This window comes from Pongo pygmaeus, chromosome 1 (assembly GCF_028885625.2).
Source record: "Pongo pygmaeus isolate AG05252 chromosome 1, NHGRI_mPonPyg2-v2.0_pri, whole genome shotgun sequence".
Classification (NCBI taxonomy): Eukaryota; Metazoa; Chordata; class Mammalia; order Primates; family Hominidae; genus Pongo; species Pongo pygmaeus.
This window is the reverse complement of record NC_072373.2, coordinates 211960823-211984783: the sequence shown is the minus strand read 5'-3', so window position 1 is coordinate 211984783 and position 23961 is coordinate 211960823. Positions and strand designations below refer to the sequence as shown.

Below are 23961 nucleotides of genomic sequence, written 5' to 3'. Positions count from 1 at the left end.
AGATTTAATTCATGGTCCCAAAGGATAAAACTAGTGTCCATAAACTGAAATCCCAGCGAGTAGGGTTTTGATTCAATCTAAGAAGAATTTTTTGACAACTACAGTTGTCCTCGGTGAGGCTCCCATCACTGGAGGGGAACTATAAAGGCTTAAGATCCCAGCCTCAGGGCTGCTTTAGGAGGTGTGGAGCAGAGGCCCTCTGAGGTCAGTGGGATTCCAGGATTCTCTTCTCGCATGGTGGTCCGCGAGGCAGAACCAAGAAATTAGGTGATTATCTCTTTAAAAAAAAAATTAAACCAAGGCATCAGAAGCATACAAGAAAAGAGAATTAATAGCTTAAAACTCCCTGAGCCTCTGACAATCTGGTCCCCAGGGCAAGGGGGACGGGACACAGCCGCACCCAGGGACAGATCATTCACAGTGGCTCCCTGAAGCCTCAGGGCTGGGGTGGGCCTCGGCCCTGGCTCTGGGCTCCTCTGGGAAGTAACTGGAGGGGACAGAAAAAGGACATTCTGGAAAGACCGTGACAGTCTATTCTTGGGGTCTGCACCCAGCAGTCTCCAGCCCACTAGGCCAGGCCAGCGCTGGGGACTGTGGGAAGAGGACCCAGCCACAGAGGAGGCTGGTCACAGTGGCCAGACGGGGCCGGGATGGCATCCCAGGTGACCCAGGAGAGGGGTAAACCAGCATCTGCACAGGATGCTGACAGTAGCCACCCAGAGAAGACAAGGTCCAGACACCCAGGGCCGGGCCCCCCACATCTGGCCCTAGCTGTCCTTCAAAGCTGGGTTCTCACAGTCCGGCCACTCTCAGCCACACGATCCTCCTGGAACTGCCTGGGCTTCCTTCCATCCCGCCTTTCCTCCTGCTGTCCCCACCTGCCCCTCCCCCACACACCCAAACTTCCTGCCTTCCAAACTTCTCTGTCCTTCAAGGCTCTCTCCAAATGCCAGCTTCTCTCAAAGGCTTTCCTGGTCACTGCACCCACCAGTCACCTGCCTAAAATCTGAAGCCCCTGCCATAGCATAGTTCCTTGTCCGGGGAGACGGAGCCTTCCCCCTGTGCACTGTGGTGGGGACAGCTTCCCAGGCAGGGCTGCCTGGATGTTACTCTGTAGAGGACAGTGGCTCCAGGAATGGGCTCTGGGGAGGGGAAGGAGGTGCTCAGACAAGCTGTATGACTCTGAGTAAGCTCCATAAACTCTTTGAGTTCTTCTTCCCCCTGCCTTCCCCCCACCATCTGTAAAATAAGGAACATAATTGCACCCAACCAATAGAGTTTTGTGAGGAATACATGGTAAAGTAGTAAAGTTCTTAGCCAGGGACTTGGCAATAAATGTTAGCTGTTGTCCCCATCAAAGTCAACACAACGGCCCAAAGTCACACAGTTTGGAAGTGGCACTACTGGGATTGAGACTGAGGTCTCTCTGATTCCACATGTTCTGTCTCAGGGGACGTCAAAAAACAGGAAGGAAGTGCATTCATTTCACCCAAGTGAGGTTTATTCACAAGCATTTGGGAAGCACGCTATGCCTGGCGATGCTTTAGAGATAACCCAGGGACCTGGACCCGAGCGCTTCGGGAATAAGGAAAGGAAATGGACACGTGAGACAGCTACCAAATGGAGCCATGACTGCACTATCTGAGCTCACGTGCTGAACGGCAGGCCCCACCCGCCCACACCAACCCTGGCCCAGACCAGCCCAGCCCACCCAGCCCAGTGAACCCAAGGCCTCCCTTGGCCTTGAACATGAGTGATGGGAATGAGCTGCAACCCGCAGGTGCCCACTGCGACTGCCAGATGACAGCTGTAGGCTGCTAAATCAGACTTTGTCCTTGGAGACCAATAGGTCACCTTGGGTGGTTTTTTTTCTAGAAGATGACAGTGCCTGGCATGTAAAATAGGTCAAGGGAAAGCAATGAAGTGTGGATGTCTTAAAACACCCATCACTAAGTGGGTAAAAATGGCCCAGATGCAAAGGACCTCCAAGGAATGCTAAATTATTAACCAGAGCAAGGTGGGAGTAATTGGGGATGGCTTCCCTGCTTCCATCTGGAGTTGAACCAGCCAGGGAAGACCCCTGGCTTCCGCCTCCCAACTCCGTGGCCCTCCCTCCCTCCCAGATGCCACCGGGTGGCACTAGTCCCTCGTCATGGTGTAGCCCTGGATCACGCTGTTGAAGTAGGCAGGCGTGTTGCGCTCCGGGTAGAAGAGGATCATGTAGCACTTGGGGCCGAAGTAGCCCAGACTGATGGCCAGGAGGTTGAGCACAGTGACCAAGAGGTCCACAATGGTGACCAGCACCCCACTGTAGGCAGACATGAAGGTGCAGAGGGAGATGGATGAGGTGAAATAGAAGGTCATGCTAAGGGTGATGAACTTGGCCTCGTTGTAGTTGGTGGGCAGCTCCTTGCCCATGTAGGCGAAGCTGAAACCCACCACTGAGAGCAGCAGGTCCAGGCTGGTGTTGAACAGCAGGCTGTTGCGGTAGTTGGGGTTACAGGAGACAATCATGATCTTGGGGTCATCGGGGTCAGTACGGGTGGTGGGACTGAGGCCCGTGGCCAGCATGCCGATTACCACAATGACCATTTTGAGTACCGTGATAAACGCCATAGAGACATAGGGCCCCTGGTAGCGGACCCAGTAGCTGTAGGCGCGTGGGAAGCGGCTGGCCATCTTGAAGGCACAGATGATCTGAAAAGAGCGCACAGCAATACAGGAGATGCAGATGGTGAAGCAGAGGGGGAAGAGGGCCTGGCGGCAGAGGCAGGTGGAGACCTTGGGCGGCCCCACGTACACCGGGACCACCATGTATGCCACCAGCAGCAGCGTCAGCATCAGGAAGCACATGGGGCCCCCAGCCGAGCGAACCATGGGCGTCTGGAAGTGCCTCCAGAATATCACCAGGATGGCCAGGGTGCTGAGGAAGCCCAGGGCGGCCAGCAGGGCCACAGCGATGGTGGGTGCCTCATGCCATTCCAGGAAGGCCAGCTGCCGCTTGAAGCAGGAGGTCTCACTCTGGTAGGACCACTCGTTACTTGGGCAGGCCTGGCATTCATATTCATCTGCAAAAGCCACAGTGACTCCCATTAGCCAAGCCCATCTTCCAAGCACCTGCATCCTCCCAGCCCTGCACAGGGCCAGGCCCCAGGGATGGAGAGAGAGCACCAAGGGCAACCCTTGCATTCACAGCCAATACTCCTCAAGTCTCATGTGCATTGGCTCATCAAATCCTCACAGCAACTGCATTTCACAGATGAAGAAACCAAGGCTCAGCCAGGTTAAGTAATTTGCCCAAAGCCAGTAAGTTAGAGAGGCAGAATTCAAACCCGGTTCTCCTTGACCCAGAGCCTACCAACTGTAGTTCCTCCCTCCCAAGACCTCACCCTCTGGTGTGAGAGGCATTCAACCACTTACTCAAAGAATGCATTCAATACACATGTTTTTGAGCACCATCCATTGTGGTAGGGACCTGGGGTGGAAGGCCACAGAGAGATGGATAAAACCCAGCCCTCACCTCCCCGCTATTGACTGACTGTGGGAGGAAGGCCAATGGAATAATTCCACAAACTTGTTCACCACCTCCTCTATGTCCTGTGGTCTGCTAGGCACATATTAAATACTTGTATTGGTAAATGTCATCATCCATTTAATTTACATGAAGTCATGAAAAACAATTGAGCTCCAACTCTGAGCTGTGCTAAACACTAATGTGGACAGAGATGACGTTGCCTGCATGTTCCTAGATTTTATGTTCTATAGGGAGAAATGATCATTCTTCTCATCAAGGAAGTCATTCAACAAGCACCCAGTGAGCAACTGTGCTGTGCTTTGAGCTACGCTAGGCACTTGGGAGGCTAGAGGGATAAATGAGATGGTGTCTTCCCTGTCTGCCAGAAACTTTCCTCCTATTGCAAATACCATTCATTCATTCATTCATCCAGTGGGTGTTCCCCAGACTGACTCCCTGGGCCCTGGGCTATGTGTGTGTGGAGTGGGATCAGCTGCAGTCCGGCTTGGGAAAGTGTTGTCCCTTCCCTTCTCCCTCCCTCTCTGAAGCAGCCTGTACAGAGTATTTTGCTCTACACTAGGTATTGGGAAGATACAAGAGGAATCAGATCTGGTCCCTGGCCTTTGGACACTCACACCCCCTGGGGGGGACTCCAGAGACCCTGCCAAGGAGGACAAGCCCTAGAGACTCCAGGGTCGGGGCAGGGGCAGGGCAGGAGTGCTAGGCCTGCGAATCATACCTTCAGTGTGGTTGAGGAAGGTGCCGGGAAGGCAGTCAATGCACTCGAAGCAGCAGACATGGATGCCTACAGGCTTCTTCTTTTGCCCCGACTGGCACCTCTTGGAACACATGGACACAGGGATCTGGAGGGAGGAGTGCAAAAGACCCTGAGTCCTCTTTTCCCACATTCTAGGGGCCTTCTCCCCTCTCCAACCAGCAGGATGTTCAGGGGAGGAAGCCTGGGAGCCCCCTAGGTTTTGGGGTGGAAACTGTAGAAAAGAAAAAAAAAAACCCTCGTGCTTCTAGCAGGGGATAAGGAAAGGAACCACTTTGAAATATGCTCAGAGCATTCTGTTCTCCTTAACAAATGCCTTTCCTCAAGGGAAACTATTTTACCAGAACCCAACTGATGTGAATTTTACCAGAGCTTAACTGACATGGGAAAAGAGAAATTACCAACTCCAGCCCTCTCTAGCCTTCTTGTCTTACCTAAGGAGGTGGGGTGAGAAGCACTTATGAAGGTCACAGTTCTGGGGCACAGGCTTACTGAAAGATTGAGACCTAATCACAGGATTACAGAACACTTCCCCTCTTTCTCACCACCACGTCAATCAAGGGATACAACCGAAATAACTGCAAGGCTGAGACTGCATTTAAGAAGGAATATCTAGGGAAACCCAAAGATAAAATGGGAGACAAAAAAGGACACTGGAGAAAATTTTGGCCTCTGACACCATTGCTATTTATTTATAGCAAATAGTAAGCATAGTTTTAATAAACTTGAAAGGACTGAAATAATAACAAGTATGTTCTCCAACAACAATGTAATGAAATAGAAATCAATAACAGAAGGAAATTTGGGGAGTTCATAGATATGTGGAAATTAAACAACATACCCTTAAATAACAATAGGTCAAAGTAGTATTCACAAGGGAAATTAGAAAATACTTTGAGATTAATGAAAATAAAAACACAACATAACCCCACAAAAAGACAAATGCTGTGTGATTCTACTTATATGAGGTGTCTAAGGTAGTCAAACTCATAGAAACAGAAAGTAGAAGGATGGTTGCCAGAGGCTGGAGGAAGGGAGAAATGTGGAGATGTTCAATGGGAATAGAGTTAGAAATTTGCAAAATAAAAAAGTTCTAGAGGTCTGTTGCACAAAAATGCGAATATACTTAACATTACTGAAATGCATGCTTAAAAATAAACAAATTGGTAAATGTTATATGTCTTTTATCGCAAAAATAAAAAATTTTAATGTACCAGAATTAATGGGGTACAGTGAAAACAATACTTAAGAGGGAAATGTATTATTATAAACACCTGTATTTAAAAAGAAGAAAGATGTTACATCATTAACACTCACTATCTTATCATCAAATCACTAACATTCACTATCTTATCACAGAGTTTACTCTTTCACTCTCAATCTCAGTGTGGTCCGCATGGAAGTTGCTCATCTTGACATTCTGCAGAATATCACGCTGGCCTATGATATTCATGATACTGTGGTAATTGGACCCGGTTAGTAGAAAGTAGCAAGCACTTTTATATCCAAGTAAGATCTATGAATGCCAAAGGATTGGAGATAAACCTCACAAAGATTCAAAACTTGGGGTTGGGGATGCTGTTACATTGGTGATGTTTTTAGAAGGCCAATGGTACAGAGAATGCCAGGACATCCATTCTAAGATAATAGACAAGTCATCCACCCTACACCTGCTACCATGAAAGTATGGAACTTTATAAACCTCTTTAGATTTGGGGGACAACATAAATTGCTCCTGGATATACTGCTGCAACCCATTTATCAGGTGATTCAGAAGGCTTTCAGTTTCAAGGCAGAGGGTAACAGGTGCAGAAAATGACTCTGAGGAAGGCCCTGGCTTCTGTATAAGCAATCCTGCCACTGGGGCCACATGATCGAGGAGTTCTGATGATGTCTGAGTTATCTATGCTTATAAGAATTGGCAAGCCCAAAGAGAAAGATGCAACAATGCCATGCCTTCTACAACAACATGCTACTCACTACTTGAAAGTCAACTTTGGGAGTCCTGCTGGGCCATCATGGAAATTGAGTACCTGACCCCAGGACATCAAGTGACTATCAGATTCACAGAGTCTTATAGAGAGGCAGGAATAAAAACAAGTCTTCATATAAGGGAAATGGTATCCAAGAAGTGCCAGTGGGTCCAAGTAAATTTCTTAAATCCATTATTGTGACTCCTGTATCTATTTCTGTTGTAACAAATGCCTCTCCCTCAAGTCATACCTAAGACCTCATGGAGAGATTCTTTATGGCAAGTAAATAGAGGAGAACATTCAGGAATGATTCACAAGTAGGTTGGTTTGATATATCAATGTGAGCTGACAGTGGACTGCTGCCATACTAAGCTTTTTTCAGGGATACAAAGCTTTTTTCAGGGTGAATCCTGAAGGACAGTAATGATGGGAGATACTGCTTGTTTGTAGAGATGCAAGCAGGACACTTGGTTGTTTGCTTTGTGTGGATGGAGAGATGTCCTGAAGGATGGATATTCCTGAGATCCTGGACGTATGGAATGGCTTGGCTGGTTGTTCAGGAGCCCAGAAGGAGCGAGAGTGGAAGAATGGAGACAAGGTTTCTTGGGGAAAGGTATATGCATGGATCCATGAGAGTGAGCACAAAGCATGAAGATCTCTGTGTCTCATGTTAATGCAAACCAGAGAGCAAACACAGAGTAATGGAAACCAGATTGAAAGGTTGACTTGTCCCAGCCAGGCACTGTGGCTCATGCTTGTAATCTCAGCATTTTGGGAGGCCAAGGTCGGCAGATCAATTGAGGTCAGGAGTTCCAGACCAACCTGGCCAACATGGCGAAACCCTGTCTTTACTAAAAACACAAAAATTAGTCAGGTGTGGTGGTGCTCTTCTGTAATGCCAGCTACTTGGGAAGCTGAGGCAGGAGAATCACTTGATCCCTGGGGGCAGAGGTTGCAATGAGCCAAGATTGTGCCACTGCACTCCAGCCTGGGCGACATAGTGAGACTGTCTCAGAAAAAAAAAAAAGAAGAAGAAGAAGAAGACTGACTTGTCCAGTGGAGGTCAGCTGGCTTTTGTCCTCAGCCACCCCAAGGCCTGCATAGAGTGGCCATGATGTCAGGGATGGAGGCTACAGGTATGAACCAAACAGCTTGAGCTTCCTCTCATCATGGCTGACCTAGCTACTACCATTGCAGAACACCTAACATTCCAGCATCCGAGACCCATGCTGAGCCCTTGACTTGGCACAATTCTTCAAAAAGACCAGCCAACCAACTGCTGAAAGATCTATTACATCAGATCCTTTCCTCTCTGGAAGAAGCAGTGTTTCAACCTCATAAGAATTTTCCTTCCCTGATTTCAGTGCAGCATCACCATCTGAGGGCTTACAGAGTAAATATTTACTAATGCAGGACAACATATCACCTCAGATCAGGAGTCAACTTCATGGTAAAAGGGTGTGACATGGGCATGTGACCACAGGCTCCACTGATCCTTACATATACCACAATACCCAGAAGTATCCTATCTAACCAGGTGATGAGATGGCATACTAAAAGCTCAGCTAAGGTACCATCTTCAGGACCCCCTGCAAGGTGGGGACACTGCCCTTTAAGATGAAGTTTTGAATGAATAGCTTGTGTATAGTGTTGTGGCCTCAACATCTAGAATATGTGTATCCAGCAACCAGAAGGATTGGCTACATGCACCATTATTCTCAGGGACCCATTGCAGCATTGGTTCTTCTCCTCTCTACAATCTTACACTCTGCTGGAATAGAGATTCTGGTCCCCAAAGGGGGAATACTTCCACCAGCAGACACTATAGAGCTCTACGATTACCATGTGGTCATTTTGGGGTCCTCATACCAGTAAATGAGAAGGCCAAGAAAGGAAGAGGTAACTGACCTGGATTCGTGGGTGGAGCTGAGGTGGTTGCTACACAAGTGGAGTAGGAAGGAGTAGGTCTGGCACCCAAGGACTTACCAGGCAACCCTGGGTGCTTCAATCCCAGTGCACCTGCTGGTGGGGATCTGCAGCAGGCACAGCCCAGAAACGCAAGGCAACTAAGGGCCCAGACACCTTGGGGAAGAAGATCTGGATGAGCCCCCAGGCCAGTGACTGAGAGCAGCTAAATGCTGGCTGAGAGTGAAGAAATCCAGAATGGTAAGCGGAAGAGAGAGATGAATATCAGTGGCAACCTTGGGTAGTGGCTAAGTCTGCCAAACTCCCTTTCTGTTAGAGACTGAGCTGGCCGCTGCTCTGAAAAGTCTGTGACTCCTCAGGCTCAAGGAAAACCACTGAGTGTAACAAGAAAAGGACCTCTTTGTGGCCTGCCTCATATTTTCTCTACCCACTGTTTATTCCAGCCATTGCTGCAGTCACCAGTTTCAAGCAAGTGCCACCTGTCAGCACCTGGCCTCGGCTACACAGCTGTGTCTTGTGTTCTGCCCTAAGGCTGCAGTATGAAATGCTCATGGGAGGCCTCTGAAGCTAACACCCCACAGAGCAACCCCTGACCACCAGGCTATGGGAGCTAGTGGATTACTGCCACCCTCCTCCCTCCTCTGGGAGACAGTGCTCTTCGGGAGGTCCCAGTAAGATTGATCTCCAGTTGCTCAGAGTAGTGTGTGGCTTCAGGTTGTTCTCTTGGACCAACTTTCCCTGTTCCTTGTGGAACTCTCCCCAGTCTCCCACTCCTGTTCCCGTCCATGTATCATGTCCTGGAATAAATCTTCTGCACATAAACCCTTGTCTCAGGCTGTGCTTTCTGGGAGACACCCAAGCTAAGACAGTGTTATGGGCTGAACTATATCCTGCTTGAAGTCCTAGTACCCAGGACCCCATAATGTGACCTTATTCAGAAATAGGGTCATTGCAGTTAACATAGTCATATAATTAGTTAAGATGAAGTCATCCTGGAGGAGGGTGGGTCCTTAATCTCATATGAGTGATATTCTCATAAAAGGGATGAATTTGGAGACAGACACATGGAGAACACCACATGAAAGTGAAAGCAGAGATGGGGTGGTGATGTGGGTGTCCCCACCCAAATCTCATGTCCAGTTGTAGTCCCCAACGTTGGAGGTGAGTCTTGGTGGGAGGTGATTGGGAGGTGATTGGATCATGGGGATAGAGTTCTCAAGAATGGTTTAGTACTATCCTCTTGGCACTCTCCTACTGATTGTGAGTGAGTTCTTGTGAGATCTGGTCATTTAAATGTGTGTGATATCTCTTCCTTCACTCTCTCTTGCTGCTCCAGCCATGTGACAAGGTGGCTCCCCCTTTGCCTCCCACCGTGACTGTAAGCTTCCTAAGGCCTCCCCACAAGCTGAGCAGATGCCAGCATCATGCTTCCTGTACAGCCTGCAGAACAGTATGCTCATTCAACCTCTTTTCTCTATAAATTACCCAGTCTCTGGCATTTCTTTGTAACAATTCAAGAGTGGACTAATATCAGTGGTGCATCTGCAGTCAAGGAATACCAAAGAGTGCCAGCAAACCACCAGGAGCTGGGGGAGAGGCCTGGAACAGATTCTACCTCACAGCTCTCAGAAGGAGCCAACCCTGCTGACACCTTGATCTTGTACTTCCAGCCTCCAGAACTGTGAGACAATAAATTTCATCTGTTTAAGCTCCCTACCCACCCCAGTCTGTGATACTTTGTTATGGCAGCTCCAGGAAACTTACACAGACACCACCCTAATTTACTCCACAAAAATCCCCAAGGCACTCAGAAACTCACAGCATCAGGTGCCTCTGCAACTGGGGATAGAGTGCTGTCAGGGATTGGGGGGAAGAGGGTGCAGGCTATCAGCAAAGGAGAATGATGAAGGCTCTTCCAGAAGCTTTTAGATCTCTAGATCCCCTCCCCAACTCTACAAGGCAGGTCTCTATCCCTTTCTACTCCAGCAGAATCCTGATGGTCTACTCTCTAAAGGGGGTAAAATAATGGATCTTTAGATTGACAGATGTCAGACTCAGTTGAAGGCATAGCTACCATACTAAAACAAGAGTATCCAATGACAGGCTGTATTAGTCCACTTTCAAGCTGCTGATAAAGACATACCCAAGACTGGACGATTTACAAAAGAAAGAGGTTTAATGGACTTACAGTTCCACATGGCTGGAGAGGCCTCACAATCATGGCAGAAGGCAAGGAGAAGCAAGTCATGTCTTACACGGATGGCAGCAAGCAGAGAGCGCTTGTGCAGGGAAACTCCCATTTTTAAAACCTTCAGATCTTGTGAGACTTATCCACTATCAGGAGAACAGCACAGGAAAGACCCACCCTCATGATTCAATTATCTCCCACCGGGTCCCTCTCCCAATATGTGAGGATTATGGGAGCTACAAGATGAGATTTGGGTGGGGACACAGAGCCAAGCCATATCACAGGCTTTAGCCTGAATGCTGTGTATAGAGAACCTCCACCACAGACTAGCTGTATGCTGTATATAGAGAACCTCCACCATGGACTAGCTGTGTGGCCTCGGACAGGTCACACAACCTCTCGGTGCCTTCAGTTTCCTAACCTATAAAATGGAGAGAATGGTAGCATTTATCCCCTAGGGTTGATATGAGAATTGAAGTCCTTAGCACCAGGCCTGGCACACACGTGTTCAGTGAGTGTTTATTTTGCAGAGGTCTCTGAACCCCTCTTCCTGGGGAGCTGGAAAGCCCTGAACATGCATAGTTCCCAATCAATGGGGGAAGGACAGGACCCCAGACTGTATACCCACGAATAGAGATCCTACCAGCTATTGATAAAGCAGAGGTCACTAATCCCCAGGACACAGACCAGTACCAGTCTGTGGCCTGTTAGGAACCTGGCCACACAGCAGGAGGTGAGCAGCAGGTGACAGAGAGCAGAGTTTCATCTGTATTTACAACTGCTCCCCATCACTTGATTACCACCTGAGCTCCACCTCCTGTCAGATCAACATCCGCATTAGATTCTCATAGGAGCACAAACCCTATTGTGAACTGTGCATACAAGGGATCTAGGTTGCACACTCCTTATGAGAATCTAATGCCTGATGATCTGTCACTGTCTCCCATCACCCCCAGATGGGATCATCTAGTTGCAGGAAAACAAGCTCAGGGTTTCCATTAATATTACATTAGGGTGAGTTGTACAATTATTTCATTATATATTACAATTATATATTACAATAATAATAGAGATAAAGCGCACAGCATAATGCATTTGAATCATCCAGAAACTATCCTCCTCCCAGTCTGTGGAAAAATTGTCTTCCACGAAACCAGTCCTTGGTGCCAAAAAGGTTGGGGACCACTGCCCCAAGGTTGATGTGAGAATTGAAATGCTTAGCACCAGGTCAGGCACACACATGTTCAGTGAACGTTTTACCTTGCAGAGGCTCCTGAGCCCCTCTTCCTGGGAAACCAGAAAGCCCTGAACAGGCATAGTTCCCAATCAATGGGGAACTACCCACCCACAAATAGACATCCCCCCAGAGATTGATAAAGAATCTCCAGTCTCTGTCAATAATGAAAAGGGCCCTAGCCACTCCAGCATGAGCCCCAGTCCCCGCCCCAGGCCTGCCCACCCACCAGGCCCCCTGGCTGACCGTGTTGTTGATGGTGTGCCAGGAGATGTCTTGGATGTTCTTCAGCTGTCGCTGCAGGGGGTGGTAGGAGGCAATGCTCTGGAAGGGATTCTGGCTCCGGTCCCATTGCCACTGGACAATCTCCAAGTGCAGAGCCACGTCCCCTTGCGGGTCGAAGAAGATTTGGTGGTCCAGGAGAGTGAAGTTGACCTTCCAGATCTCCTCAAGCAGCTGGCGGGGTCAGAGGGAAGGGAAGTGGAGGTAGCATCAGAATCCAAGCCAGAATTTTCCTGGACCTGGGAAAGATTCTACCATTCCATTAGCCTTGATTTTCAACTCTGTAATATGGAGGCAATAAATCTCCAAAAAGGTGGCAATTTAGGAGTCAGTGGCTGAGAGCTCTGCTTTGGAACCAGACACATCTGGGTTCAGGCCTCAGCTCTGCCTCTTGCTGTGAGGCCTTGGGCCTGTTTCTTAACCTCTCTGAACCCGTTTCCTCTTCTGCAAAGTGGGAGCAATAAAAACTCTATCTTCTGGGCTTGGAAGCAAAAAATAAATTCATCTATGTTAGGGACTTAGAGCAGAGCCTGAGACAGGAAACACTCCTACCAAGGTGCTGATAGAATTCCTTTTCCCTGGAAGTCACCTCAGTCATCCCTCTTGAACCCAATACATGAGATGAGGTACAGAGTCCACTGTCTCTGTCACCTGCAAAGGTCAATTGGGGTCTCCCCTGATCCCTGGGTCCTTCCTGACTCCCCAGACCTTAGGGTCAGCTCTCATTCCAGTCTCTCCCCACCTCCCAACCCCCTATCACTCTCAGTAGGCAGCAGCTGGGACAAACTAGAGCACACTTTGAACTGGGCATCCTCCAACCTAAAGTCCAGTGCCAGTTCTGTCCGCAATTTGCTGCGTGACTCTGAGAAAGTTTCTGAACCTTGCTGGGCTAACCCTGAAAGGACTTCCAGCTCAAATATCCCGTGGACCTGGCTCGTAGATTTTCCCTCCATAAATGGTAGTGTCCATTGGGCTATACCTTTAGGGCTCACCTGGCCTCAGGGACTGACACACACAGACAGGTAGCCAAGGGAGTCGGGCCCTGGCCTTCTCCCTTCCCTGCCTAGTGGGTGAGGTCCTGACTCAGAAAGACTCTTTGGAATGTGCACAGGTTGCTAAGCCCAAGGGCAATGGTCCTTTGAGCCAAGAAAGAGGCTCCAACCAGGTGGTTGGCCTGAGGATGAGGATCAGGATGGCGGAGGCCCCCGGGAGTCAGGTTCTGGGTGCCCATGTTGCACCTCTGCAATGACCTGCCCAAGCAGGGTTGAGCACTTGGGACTCGAGGGATCCAAGATATCACCCCCAAGGGGTCAGAAAGCACTGGCCTTGTAATTGTCCTGAGTGGGTGGGAGCCTAGACTATTATTGGCAGGGGCTTGGGCACCTTGGGGTTCCCTCATCAGGTTGAACCCCGTTTCCCCTTCCCCATTTAGCCCCACCCCTACCCCAGCATAAGCTGTACATTTAAGGCAGACTCAAGTCCACCTCTCCAGCCCCACAGTCTCTCCTGAGGCCAGCACTTGGTGTCAGAGAAGAGGAAGAGGAGTACATTCAGCCTCTTCGCTGCCCCAGGTAATTTGCATCATGATTGCACATCCCCTCAATAACTCAGCAGGGCACATATGATTCCTTCCATTTAACAGATGAGAAAATCAAGGCTCAGAGATATTAAATTTGCCTAGGTTTGCATAGCTAGTAGTGGCAGCACTGGGATTCCATTCCAGGTCTGATTGCTAAGCTCTGCCCAGCTCACTGCCACCTGCCTCACAATGTACTAACAGGTGGGCCATATCCGAGATGCCGGAGGGGTGGAGAGAGGTGGAGAGAGGTGGAGAGAGGTGTGTAGGGAAGAGCCAGACCAGTGCCAAGGGCCTCATTTGTGAAATAAAAGGATTGGACCAGAACCTGAGAAGACCTCGCAACCCTGACCCTCCTGATTCAATGACTGGCTGAACATTTTTTTTTTTAAGATGGAGTCTCACTCTGTCGCCCAGGCTGGAGTGCAGAGGTGCGATCTCAGCTCACTACAACCTCCGTCTCCTGGGTTCAAGCAATTCTCCTGGCTCAGCCTCCCGAGCAGCTGGGATTACAGGTGCCCTCCACTATGCCCAGCTAATTTTTTGTTTTTTTAGTAGAGATGGGGTTTCACCATGTTGGCCAGGCTGGTCTCGAACTCCTGACCTCATGATTCATCTGCCTTGGCCTTCCAAAGTGCTGGGATTACAGGTGTGAGCCACCGCACCCGGCCAACCTGCTGAACATTTTTGCTGGGATGGCCACAAATTTGCCAGCCTGGATTTACCCGACCTCCCACTGATCTGACCCCACCACCACCATCACTATGGGCAGCACATCCACCCAGTGTCATCTCCAACTCTTCTCATCGCCCCTGAGGCCTCTCTCTCTGCTTCACCTCTCATGGGGTGCCCATCCCCACTACCCCAGCACTATTTCATCACCATCCCTTACCACCACCCCTGGCCACTCCCTAGCTGGGTGCCTGTCACCTCTTTGAACCTCAGTTTGACCTGTGTATGGGAGAGAAACCGTGTAGTAACAGTATCTGCTCAACAGTGTCTGTCTGGGGGTGACTGAGAATTCATGTAAAGAGGTGAACACAGTGTCTGGCACATAAGTGCCCATTCATTCATTCATCCAATATTCAATGAGAATCAACGCCAAGCCAGACCAGTGCCAGCAACTTGGGATACAGCATTGGAAAGGATTGACAGGGTCCCTGCTCTCACTAGCCTCTGTTTGGGAGGTGTGGGGAATAGCCAATAAACAAACAAAGGATATCAACACAATCACAACTTGGGATATGTGTTATGACAAAAATAAACAGAGTGTCATGGTGTGACCCGGCAAGGAGGGTGGGAGGTAGTAAGGACACCACATACCATTTTGTAGGTTGTGCCCTGCATGAGTGGGTCCACTTAGGACAACTGGGAGGGACAACTGGAGTCCAGCCCATTCACGCCGGAAAGCCATGTCCCTGCCACAGGTCTGCATCCTTCCAAAGCCAAAGAGCATCTTGGTCTAACCTGACTGCACAAAAGGGCATCATTTTCTAATTCTCACAAGGATGCTGTTTATGCCAGCAGAGACCCTGGGTGAAGCCTGCATAGGGTGGGCTGGACTCCCTGCCGCTTGACTGCATCATCCCCAGCCCTAAATTGGCTTTTTGGGCTGTCTCAAGAACGTCATCTCAGTGCTTGGAACGCTCTATGAACTCCTGCTGCCTCTAGACAAAGCCCCCTCTCCTTCAGGGCACTAGATGCCCTCCAGTATCACCTGCAGTTCCCATCACCTCTCAGTCTTCGCCACTCAAGCCCAGTCACGTGGCCAGGCCACCACTCTCCCACTCTCCTCCTGGAAGGTCCAGTGCCTGTTCACTCCCTACTTCAGACCTGCCTTCCCTGACCCTCTCCCACCATGGTGATGCCCCTGCTCCGTGCACAGCTGCAGTTCTGACTTCTTGCTGCACTTGGCACACAGATCTTACTAACCGTCCTCATCTCCTCCTAGGTTGAGGGTCCCCCAGGCCTGGCACATAGTAGGTGCTCAACAAAAGGGATGGGACATCCTGGTTGCTATGATTGGTGCCCTTTGGTCTCTGCTGCTGGGAGAAGGAAAAAGTCAACTGTCTTTCATCACAGCTCCTGCCAGTTGCAGCTGGGAGGATGCCTGGAAGGTGAAGTGGGAAAACCACAGCAGAATGGGCCAGACCTGGGTTCAAAAGCACGGTCCACCACTTACCACTGAGCAATCACGGGCTAGTCGCATTGACTTCCTGCCCCTCAGTTTTTCTACCTGTAGACTATCCTCCAGGAGGGTCATGAGTTAGATGTGATGTATACTAGGCATTCAGTGCCTAGTAGGCACTCAAAGAGGAGTAAAGCACCCATGATAATTATTAATGTAACAGGACATACAGCAATACGCAGTATTTTTACTAACTGGCACCAGAATTCCTTTTAAAGAATAACTGAAATCTTTTAAAAGAAAAGTGTTTAAGGTTGCAAGGTTAGGATCTGAGATTATGGGATAGAGAGGTACGATTAAATAGAATGAGAGAGAGAATTTCTTCAGAGCAAACTAATTTGTTCTGTTAAGGAAGTGAACAGTTCTTTGAGGATGGGAGAGGGATCTAGCAAGTGGGCGAAAGGGGAGAACGAAGAGGGGAGATGGACAGCGTTTAGGGAAGTGGCTAAACAGCAGAGTGGAATGCTGGCCCCAAACTGAAAAAGCCAAGGAACCGTTTAAGAACAGAGATCTCCAATAGCAAAGTAAAAAGTGCGCATCTCTAATGTAAACCCCCCCATTCCTCTGATCCTCAGTAAAACCTTCTATATCCCAGAAAGCTTCGTGGTGGGAGGTCTCTGTGTGTGCCTGTGGATGTGGATGTGTGTGTTAAGCCAGAAGAACAGATTTAAAGTCTATGTCTGAACCAGGGTGATAGAGAACTAGGGTAATGAAGACCCATAAAAGCAATGCAAGGCCTTTAGAGGGTCCCCGGGAAAACACAAGCCCTTCCCAGGCTCTCAACCCTGGAGAGACTGGGGGAGAGGGGGCGCTGTGGTTCCCACTGCCTGTGGGATTTCCTTCTGGTGAATTCCACCTGAATCTCCCAAGAACAGACTACTATCTTGAACGGTGAGTGTTCAATTAATTTAAAAAGCAATTTTGTTTTGGCACCAGGATGGACTAGTGCTATGTGTCTGGAAGAATGGCATACTCGTGCCCTTTCACACCCATTTGCCCAGAACCCCAAGGGAGGAGGATGGAGGTGCCCGGCAGCCTCTATGGCAGCCACCCCCTCACCTGCCAGGGGTAGACCACCCTCTTGGTGCAGGTGCTGTGGTCACAGCCGAGGAGGCTGTGCAGGGCGTGGGCCACGGCGTAGACCGCAGAGTACACGCTGTAGACGACACGCTCCCCAGAGAGCCTGAGAATGGTGTTGAAAGACAAGGTGGCGTTCAGGCAGTTGTCACACTCCTGGTTGCAGGTAGACCTCTGGCTGGTCTTGCCGAGGGGTGGCAGCCCAGCCTGTGGGTCCCGCTCGCGGAACTCACTGAAGCCCGGGATGGGCACGCTCTGGATGGTGATGCCCAGGAAGGTGCCCGTGTGGCGCAGCTCCGTGAGGTTGTGCAGGACCGGATCGATGGCCCAGGACTCGGAGGCGATCCACACGGCGCCCGTGAAGTTCTGGCGCAGCACCTCATTGAAGAAGTCGTACAGGGTCAGGTCGGGCGAGAACACGACCACGACGCGCGCCGTGCTCTGCTGCAGCTTGTCCACAATGGTTACCAGGCGCTGGCGCTCCTCTGACGTCATGTTCTGGTTGGGCTGCAGTGTGGGCAGCGTCTCCTGGAAGGCGATGCAGATGTCGCGCCGGGCCAGGCGCTCGCCAAGCAGCTGGCCATTGTCGCGGCCATAGGTGTCGCTGCTCACCAGCACAATGATCCAGTTCCAGCGGAAGTGCAGCATCAGCTGCACCATGGCCTCGATGTGGTGGTCGGCGCTGGGTGTGGTGCGCAGCAAAGCTGGGAAGCGCACCTTGTCTCTCAGCTCATCGCTGATGGCGCTGTAGGTGATCTGCAAGGGGAAGGGCCGTGGCATGAGTGAGTGCCCCACTGGGTGCTCCGCCCCCACCCCAGGGCTCTATCCACCATCATCATTTGGGAAGCACCTAGTGCAAACCACCCCAGGGGTAGGTGGTTTACACCATCGTCAATCATCATGGTCCCCAGGTAGCCGCATGCAATAAGAACCTACTGTGTGCCAGGCCCTAGGCCAGGTGCCTTATCTCAGCCTCATCATGATTATTGAGCACCTACTGTGTACCACGCCCTGGGCCAAGCCACATACACCATCATCCTCATGGTCATCAGCACGTGGGCTTTTATTGAGAACCACAGCCTGGGCTAGGTGAATGACATAGCCATCATCCCCATCATCTAGAAACTCTTACTGAGCACAGCGCTTTCCTCCTCCCCCTCATCACCATCAGGCTCATCAACTAGCCACATTTCTTCCCTCCACCTCCAGGGCTCCATGGTTTTCTTCCCAACTCACTGGGAGTTCCATCTCCTTTCCTGCTTCCTTCTCTTCTCTATGACCTCTTAATCTTGGAGGACCCTGGGCTCAGGCCTCAGTCCCTGCCTTTTCTCCAGCTGCTCTCCCCCTCCTTGGTGGTTCCATCCAGCCTCACGGCTTTATATCCCATTTCCATGCCAACAACTCCCAGTGGATAGCCCTGGCCTGGACTTCTCTCCTGAACTTCAGATGCATACCACAACTGCCTGCCTGACATCTCAAACTTCACAAATCGAAACCAAACCCTTGTTCTCCTCTGAGCCTGTTCCATGCACGCCCTCCCCCATCTTGGTTGATGATGAATCCATCATTCCAGTGACTCAGGCCAAAAACTCTGGAGTCATCCTTGACTCTTCTTTCACACACAGGTCACACTGGATCCATCAGCAAATCCTCTTGGCTCTACCTTTAAAATGTATCCGTCCAGTGCCTACCAGCTCCCCGCTCCCTCCTGTCCAGCCACCATCATCCCCAGCCTGCACTGCAACATTACCCACCCACCTTTCCCCTATAGTACGCTTAACATGGCAGCCTGGTGACCCTGCTCACACACATCAGGTCACTTTACTCCTCTTCTCAGAACTCCTCAACAGCTCCTAATGTCACCCAGGAAAAGCCAGTCCTTGAATGGCCCCTAAGGGCTCCATCATTTATCTGCACAGCTCTCGCCTGTCTGATTTTATCTCCTTCCCCTCTCCCTCTTGCTCCAGTTCTGCTCATCTAGTTCCGCAAACATACCAGGCACCTCCTGGCCTTGGCACTTGCTAACCCCTCTTCCTGGAATGTTTTTCTCCTCCTAGGTCCCTCATGGCTCCCTCACTCCTTCACCTCCCTCAAGTCTTTGCCCAATTGTCAGTGAGACCCACCTGACCACCCTGTTGAAAACTGCAATCTCCCTCTACCAACTCCTCCTTTCCACTGACATACCAGAGCCCCCCTACCCTGCCCACATTTTTATTTTATTCCTTGCACTTCTCACCTCTAACATCCTGCATCACCTATTGTTTACACTTATTTTCTGTCTCTCTCCACTAGAAGAGAAACTCTATGAGGGTGACGATTTCTATGTTGTTGTCAGCTGTATCCCAGCACCTACAACAGTACCTGGCACATAGTAGGTGCTCAATAAATATCTGTTACATGAATGAAAGAATGAATTCAGTCCTCAGCTAGATGCTTCATGTAAAAGTACTAACATTAAACAGTAACAATCACAGTATTTGTGACTACCTACTGTGTGCCAAGTCTTTTGCTAGCTGATCTTTAATGAATACATAGCCTGTACCAGTACTGCACTTTGCACTTTCAATCATGATTATGATAATAGTTATAATAATAGTAGTAATACAAATCACCCTTTTGTGAGGACCTACTATGAGGCAGACCTTGTGCTAGGCAGCTGTACAAAATAATACTAAGCACTTCAAGTTTTTATTCCTGTGCAAGATGCTTTATAAAACAACATTATTTACTACCTACTGTGTGCCAGAAATTTACACAGGTTGAACACTAATCTTCAGACAGTCCTGGGATGGAACGCTTATCATCCCACTTTACAGGTGAGGAAACTGAGGCCTAGAAGAGTTCAGAGATTTGCCAAAGGCTTCACTGTGGCCAAGACTCGGTGCCAAGTTGCACAACCAGATCTGCCCACTTCCAAAGCCTGAGCCCTTACTCCATAAGCTGGGCTGCCTTCTCAAGATTTGGGCTGATGTCCTGACCCTGCTTCTGGTCCTATCATCACCTCCCATGATTGATGGAGGAAGTGGCTTCTGAGGCCTCTAGACAGCCATTCCTCTGCCCCCCTCCCCAGGTCCTTCTCCAGGGCCCAGGGGCCTCACCTGTGGAAGGAGAAAGAGGGAGAGGAAGTTGGCCACAGTCATGACAGACTCGGAGTTGTCAGGGCCAATGACAGCCACCACACGGGAAACGTAGTCACTGTAGTCCTCTTGGATGGGAAGGAGGTTGTCCTCGTGTGCCAGGAAGTAGAGCACCGGCTGGACATTGTTGGAGACGTAGCACACATCCACCATCTCATAGCCCAGCAGCACACCAGGCAGCAGGCTGCTGTCATTGTTGATCTCCTCCACCGCGAAGCGCATAGCCTGCATGAGGTTGTAGCCTATCACCTTCACTTCATACCTGGAGGGGTCACAGCATCATGAGGTGGAAGCAGATCCAGAATGAGGAAGGAAGGGATAAGAGAACCAACCCACTCCTCCTTCCTGCCACAGGAAAGCCAAGGCATTGACTGAGAAGAGCCACTCCAGAAGACTCAGGCATTTTCACCATGTCATTGTCACCATACCACATCTCTAGGGTCACCATTGCCCATATGGCCACCACTGATACTGTTATCCATGTGGCCATCATCACTACTATCCTTATAACCTCCATCACCACTCTACTGATGTCCACCAATGTGACCATCATTGTCCACTAAAACTTCAATCATCACCATCACCACTATCACCATCATCACCCACTATCCATATTACCAATATCACCACCAGGGCTATCACTGTCACCACAACCTTGTGACCGTCATCACCACCATCATCACCGTCACCACCATCATTATCAGCACCACCATTATCACCGTCATCATCACCACCATCACCACCACGATTTCCGCCATCACCACCACCAACATCATCATCACTACCATCACCAACACCATCAGTAACACCCTCACCACCATCACCATCATCAGCACCATCATAACAGCATCACCATCATCATCACCACCCCCATCACCAATGCCATCACTAACACCATCAGCACCATCATCAGCATCGCTACGATCACCACCATCACCAACACCATCACTAACACCATCACCAGCATCACTACCATCGCCATCATCACCAACACCATCACCACCATCAGCACCATCTTCAGCATCACTATCATCACCACCAACACCATCATCACTACCATCACCATCATCACCAACACTATCATTAAAACCATCACCATTATCACTACCAACACCAACATTACCAACACTATTACCACCACCGCTGCCATCATCATCGCTACCATCACCATCATCACCAACACTATCATTAAAACCATCACCATTATCAATGCAACCATCACCATTATCACTACCAACACCAACATTACCAACACTATTACCACCACCGCTGCCATCATCATCACTACCATCACCATCATCACCACCATTACCACTATCATCATCATCATCACCATCATACTTTTTATCATTGTCATCATCACCAGTATTGCTGTTATCAACATTATCAGCATCACCAACATTACTTTCATCACAACTATCACCATCATTATACTCCCCACCATGATCACAAGCATTAGAAAACCCAGCATTATGCCTGGTGCCATCACCTTCACCATTCTCAAGCCAGCATATAATCTTCTCCAATGTCATAAATGATGCATTTCTTATAGTCAACCCTTAATCATCTTTTGCACTGTCCTACCTTTCTCCTTGTCTCCCACAATACCTTCACCCTCTCTGCAAGAGGTCACTCTTTTTTAGTCCCAGGCTGGCTCCATGTCCTTCATGCTTGCATGCAGATGCACATAGCCCCCACAATCTCCAAGTGATGCTGCCATCCCAAAGGGCTCAGGGAGGTGGTGGGGGAAGAGGAACTTCCCTCTAGGCCCAAAAGCACCCCTACCCACCACAGAACCTGCTACAGAAAAATCACATTCTGCCTCCCAAAGGTTTTCAGAATGGGCTTTGACGTGGACCCACTGGGAGTCCCCCAGTTGCCAAAGTGGGTTGGAGCAGTCTTGATGGCTTCTAAGAGCCCTCTAGGCTCAAACATTCTGTAACTCTATTTTAAAAAAATGGCACTGAGATGACCCAAGTCTCAGTGTTTCAGAGCACAGTCGCCAAAGATTTTGGTAACCCGTATTATATGGGGCCTCCCTGAGGGCTAGGGGCGTGGATCCAGAATAAGTGGGTTGGCAATGAATGGGGAGGAGTGCTCTAAGCCCTTGGTCCTGGCCTGGCTCCCAAGGACCCACAGGCCCAGGCCTGGCCTCCCACCCCATCCCCACTGACACTTCCAGCCCCACACTGGAGACTCACTCCTTGCACATGGGCACCTGCAGGAAGTTAAGGTGAACAATGCCCTTCATGTTGGCATGGAGGGAGAAGAGACCACCCAGGAGGTAATCCCCAGGCAGGTAGAAGTCCGAGTTCTCAGCCGGCTCAGCCAGGACCCATAGGAGGAAGAACAGGGAGCAGATGGTCGTTGCCCTGGGCCCCATGGCTGGGAAGTGATGGTCTCAGGAGGTAGTCCTGCCTCACTGGAGAATTGGCGGCTTGACACTAGGGTATTTGCACAGACATTTACATAGCGATGGTCCTGCCACTGACTGTGGGGCACCTGGAGCAGGTGGAGAGGTTTGGGGTCCCAGGGAGAGGAAAGGATGCTGGAATTATGATGATTCTTTCTTAGAGCATAGAGGGGCTAGGTGGTCTAGGGGAACCCTATTTGGAAGGAGAGAGAGCATCCTGATAACTTGGCCATGCCCTGGCCTTCTGCCACTTGTCCAAAGACAAGTCTTATCTTCCTGACATTTCAAATATTTCAGGAGTAAAGGACATAAGTGCTATCAGGAAACAGAGTACTGTGGCCAAAACAGCCCAAGCTCTAGAGCCCAGCTAAGTCAGGCCAAGCATGTAGTGATGTATAGGTGTGGAGAAAGTGGTAGCCATTGTCAATAAGAACCAGGCATCATGCTGGTGTTTGCAGTTCATCATCTCATATAATGGTTGCAGTAACCAGCACTATTACTAACCCCATTTCAAAGATGAAGAAATGGAGGTACTGAGAAATTGAGAAATCCAGCCCAGGCTGCATGACTAGCAGAGCTGAGATTCAAACCACATGGTCTGACTCCGGGGCTGGGTCCTTCATCGCTACATCACATTACATCACAAAATTACTGCTTTTGATTAAAACAAAACAAAACAAAAAACAGCAGTGGCGAAGAGGATGGGGGAAGGAGTGAGGGAGGGGTGGTCTCACTCCCTCTGAAGGCTGCCATCAGTCAGCCTAGCAACACTCACTCTGGGTCCCCGACCCCTTGGACCCCTCACCAAAGGGCAGGGTTGTTGGCAAAACAGAAAGTTGAAAATTCCTAAATTCAAAGGTGAATACGCCCAAGGAGTCAGAGGTGGGGAGGTGGCTCCAGTGAATTAGGGACCCATTTGAATCAGAGACCCTTGTCCAATTAGTGCTGTTTTGTTCCTTTCCAGCCCTACCAACATGTGGCCGAGCCTTAGGGAACCTGCCACACACCAAGTGGTTGGAATGGGTCTGTCATAGGCACATACCCGGCTGCTGCGCTCCAGGGTTCTGATGGGCAGAGACTTCAAGGTACAAAAAGGTGATCAAAAACCCTGTGCTCGGCTGGGCATGGTGGCTTACGCCTGTAATCCCAGCACTTTGGGAGGCTGAGACAGGAAGATCATCTGAGCTCAAGAGTTTGAGACCACCCTGGGCAACGTTGTGAAACCCAGTCTCTACTAAAAATACAAAAAATTAGCTGGGTGTGGTGGCACACACCTGTAATCCCAGCTACTCGAGAGCCTGAGGCACGAGAATCGAGAATCGTTTGAGCCTAGGAGGCAGAGGTTGCAGTAAGCTGAGATCGTGCCACTGCACTCCAGCTTGGGCTACAGAGTGAGACTCCATCTACAGAGTGAGACTCCATCTCAAAAAAAAAAACAAATAAAAACATGCTGTCTCCTGCCCCACCCCAGCCAAGCCCTGCTCCTCCTTCAGGGCCCAGTCTGAGCTTCTCCTCCTCCTAGGAACCACTCCTGCCCCCAGTTCAAGGGAACCTCCCCCGCTCTGAGCAGCAACAAGCCTCCTGTCTGCATCGTCGCTGGGCACTGGCTACCAGCCTTACATGGTTAACCGGATCCTGCTGCGTGTGTCCACTCTACTTGAGGAACCTTGAAACCACA

The 23961-nt window shown here is 49.8% G+C and overlaps 1 protein-coding gene across 2 annotated transcripts; it reads right to left on the bottom strand.

Moving 5' to 3' along the window:
- Positions 1–1476: 1476 nt before the first annotated feature.
- Positions 1477–22253, bottom strand: TAS1R2 (taste 1 receptor member 2). 2 transcript variants are annotated; one of them, XM_054487008.1, is made up of 6 exons: positions 22072–22253; positions 19832–20132; positions 16716–17489; positions 11857–12066; positions 4254–4377; positions 1477–3068 (listed from the first exon to the last, which is right to left on the bottom strand). In XM_054487008.1, exons 1-6 carry the CDS (start codon positions 22251–22253, stop codon positions 2140–2142), a joined length of 2520 nt encoding a protein of 839 aa, XP_054342983.1. In that variant the 3' UTR covers positions 1477–2139. The 2 variants fall into 2 exon arrangements, with proteins under 2 accessions (XP_054342983.1, XP_054342974.1); XM_054486999.1 differs by lacking the exons at positions 19832–20132; positions 22072–22253 and adding an exon at positions 17970–18004.
- Between the last annotated feature and the right edge of the window lie 1708 nt (positions 22254–23961).